This window comes from Myotis davidii, unplaced genomic scaffold, assembly GCF_000327345.1.
Source record: "Myotis davidii unplaced genomic scaffold, ASM32734v1 scaffold880, whole genome shotgun sequence".
NCBI classification, from domain to species: domain Eukaryota; kingdom Metazoa; phylum Chordata; class Mammalia; order Chiroptera; family Vespertilionidae; genus Myotis; species Myotis davidii.
In genome coordinates, this window is record NW_006292566.1 from 608,471 (window position 1) to 611,299 (window position 2,829).

Here is a 2,829-nt window from a genome sequence, read left to right on the forward strand (position 1 = left end):
GGGTGGCGAGAGCTGAGGGCTCCCAGCTGGGCCTCTTCCCTGTCCCACCCCTGCCACCAGCCCCCACACGAAGCGCCCTAGTCTGGCCCATGCTCTGACCGGCGCACGGGGTCACTTTGGGGCCCTGCTTGCCCCGGGCCACGGCTGGAGGGACCCCACCTGCCTTCCGGGCAGACTTGTGAGTGTCCAGGCCCGTGGGGCATGAGGTGGCCTGGGTGAAGGACTGGCTTCGGAGTTGGGCGCGGCCTCCCCATCCGGCTCTGGGCGGCTCATTCCCCTGATGGGGCCGTCCCCTCGTCTATAAGAGGATCCCGGAGACCCCGCCACGAGCACTGCTGCAGGGAGGGGCTCAGTGGGGCCCCCCTCAGTCCTCCCTCGGATGGGACGGTGGTGGTTGGTGCCAGGGCCTGGGCAGGCTGAGCCTCCCTCCTGTGCCCCCACCTAGGCACGTGGCAGGCACCGTGGCCTCGGGGTCAACCCAGGCCAGACAGGTCCCGCAGGCTCCTTCGCCCACGAGGTCCTGTGAGCAGGGACGTGTCTGCCCCGGGGGCGTCCAGAGCCTGACTCTAACCCTAACCCTAACCCCCATCCCCCCGCCTCTCCCCAGGGGCCCCTCAAGTATCCTGAAAAGGCCAGGCCAGCCCATGCAGGGCCCCCCTACAGACAGGAAAGCCCAGGACGGGGGGCAGGCGGCACGGCTTCCTGTGGCCCCGAAGCCAGGCTGCAGACCCGGCGGGTGGGGGAAGGGGGCCTGGCCGGCGCCCAGAGCTGGCGAGGCCAGTGGTGTGGGGACCGTGGCCGTGCAGCGAATGCCGAATGAGACGGCGATCAATTACGCGCCAGCCGCAGCCCGAGAGCCCAGTGTCCCCAGACGCCGGGGGAATGAATTGGCAGCTCCGTGAATAATTCATTGGAGGGTGAGTGCGCGGCCCCAGGGGAAGGCCGGGAGGCGCTGTCCTCAGCTCCTGGTCGGCCCGTCCCACCCTCACCTGGAGGCCACTCTCCTCCCGATTGTCCGGCCACCGCCTGGGCTGGGGCAGAAAGGACTGCGGCCCCATGAGCTGGTCTGCAGAGCCCCCCGCAGCCCCACAGGCCCCCCAAATCCTCCCCCCACAGGTTTAGCCGACAGTGGGGGCCGGGGCACAGCCCAGAGTTGGCCAGCCCAGGCCGAGGGCCGGGAAGGGGGACGTGGACTCCCCTGGTACCTGATCTGAGAGGTGGATCCCATCTTGAGGGGCACCCCTGGAGCTCCGGGAGATGAGCTTAAAGTGAGGCGCCCTGGCAGGGAGCACCCAGGTGTCAGGACCCGCAGCCTCCACACCCCCGGACACGGTGATGGGGGCAGACGCCCAGGTCTGCAGGGAGAGTCCGGCCTGGCCCCCTACCGGGCCCGGGCGGATCCGTGGCCCCTGCCTCCGGGTCGTGGGGACGGACGCTCCGGCACAGCCACAGTCAGCCCCCTGAAGGTGTTCCAGTGACAAGCTGGCCCCAGGGCCCGGCCGAGTGGGGCAGAACAGGTGGCGGAGGGGTGGACGCAGGAGGGGGTGTCCCAGCTGGCCTCCCCGTCATAGCCACCTGCCCCGCGGGCCCAGGCCAGCTCCACCAGGGCGGTCGGCACCAGGAGCTCCTCCCACGAGGACACGAGGCCAGGCAGGCCCCCGCCCGCATTGCCCTGGGAGAGAAGAGTCAGGGCCCCTGCCAGGCCCTCCAGCCCAGGGTGCTGCCCTTCCCGACGGTGGGAAGGCAGTGGCTGGGTTTGCGTTTGGGAGGACGCAGAGCGTGTCTCAGGGGGAGGGTTAATTAGCGCCAGAGCGTGTTCCGGACGGAAGTCCATCTGGTTCCTAGTGGGCTTCGGAAAAGGCTGGTCCAGACCGCCCCACTGCCTGCCTACTGGCTGCCCCAGCCCGCCAGGGGGTAGGGGGAGGGGCGGGGGGCGGCCCTTCCTTTCCGAAGGGCGGGGCGTTAGTGGCCGGAGCAGGCATGGGTGCTCCATTCACCCCAGCCCTTTGGGGCACCTCGTGTCCCAGCTCAGTGTGGCGTGGGGTGTAGGGAGGTGATGGATGGCTCAGGGGGCAGGGGAATTCAGAGGCCTGGCCTATGCCAGGAGATCAGCACCCGGAGCAATCATGGAAGTCTTCCTGGAAGAGGCGAGCTTCTAGTTTGTCTTTGAAGGAATGACATGGCAAGGGGAGGGCAGCATGCGGAAAGACACAGCAGGGGTGGCTAGGTGGGTGGAGGCAATGCGGTTAGGGTGCCGGGGAAGGCAGAGCCCAGCCAGGCCTGTTGTCACCAGATACCCTTCTCCTCTGTCCTCTACCCAAGGGGCTCTGCTGGCCCGGAGCTGGCCCTGTGGGCCTGCGGCTTCCCCTGGCCAGGAGCCTGGCGGCTTGGGCTTCCTGAAAGGCACGGACATTCTGGGGAAATGCCCAGAGCACCCCTCACACGTGGCCACACCTGGCCGCCCTGCCCGGGCCCGGCTCTGCCTGCCCCACGGCCCATGTCCACAGACAGAAGTAGAGGGCACCTCCGCGGCCAGCCCTGCATGCTCCGCAAGCCCAGAGCTGGGGCCTCTGGCTCATCCTTCAGGACCCCTGGGAGCAGGAGTGGCCTTGACAGCCATTCTCGGGGTGGGGGGGTCCCCGCCAGTGAAGTCTGGGAACCTCTGTGACCGGGCACCTAGGAGAGCCGGCCCCACCGTCGGGGAGCTCGCCTGGCAGAGGGAGGGTGGCGGAGAAGGGGGCCTTCGGACACCCCTCGGCAGCAGGGCCAGGCCCGCCTGGGGGGCTTCATGGAGACCCTCTCGGTGCAGGTGGAGGATGCCCTGCTGGA

General features: G+C 69.0%; 1 protein-coding gene across 1 annotated transcript in view; it reads left to right on the forward strand.

Annotated features, from left to right (window-relative positions):
- TSPAN32 (tetraspanin 32) overlaps positions 1-2,829 on the forward strand; it is a 14,130-nt gene that overhangs the window by 8,251 nt on the left and 3,050 nt on the right. Inside the window, exon 5 of the mRNA XM_015565471.1 lies at positions 2,810-2,823. Within this exon, the coding sequence (XP_015420957.1) occupies positions 2,810-2,823 (14 nt within the window). The remainder of the gene's footprint in view (positions 1-2,809; positions 2,824-2,829) is intronic.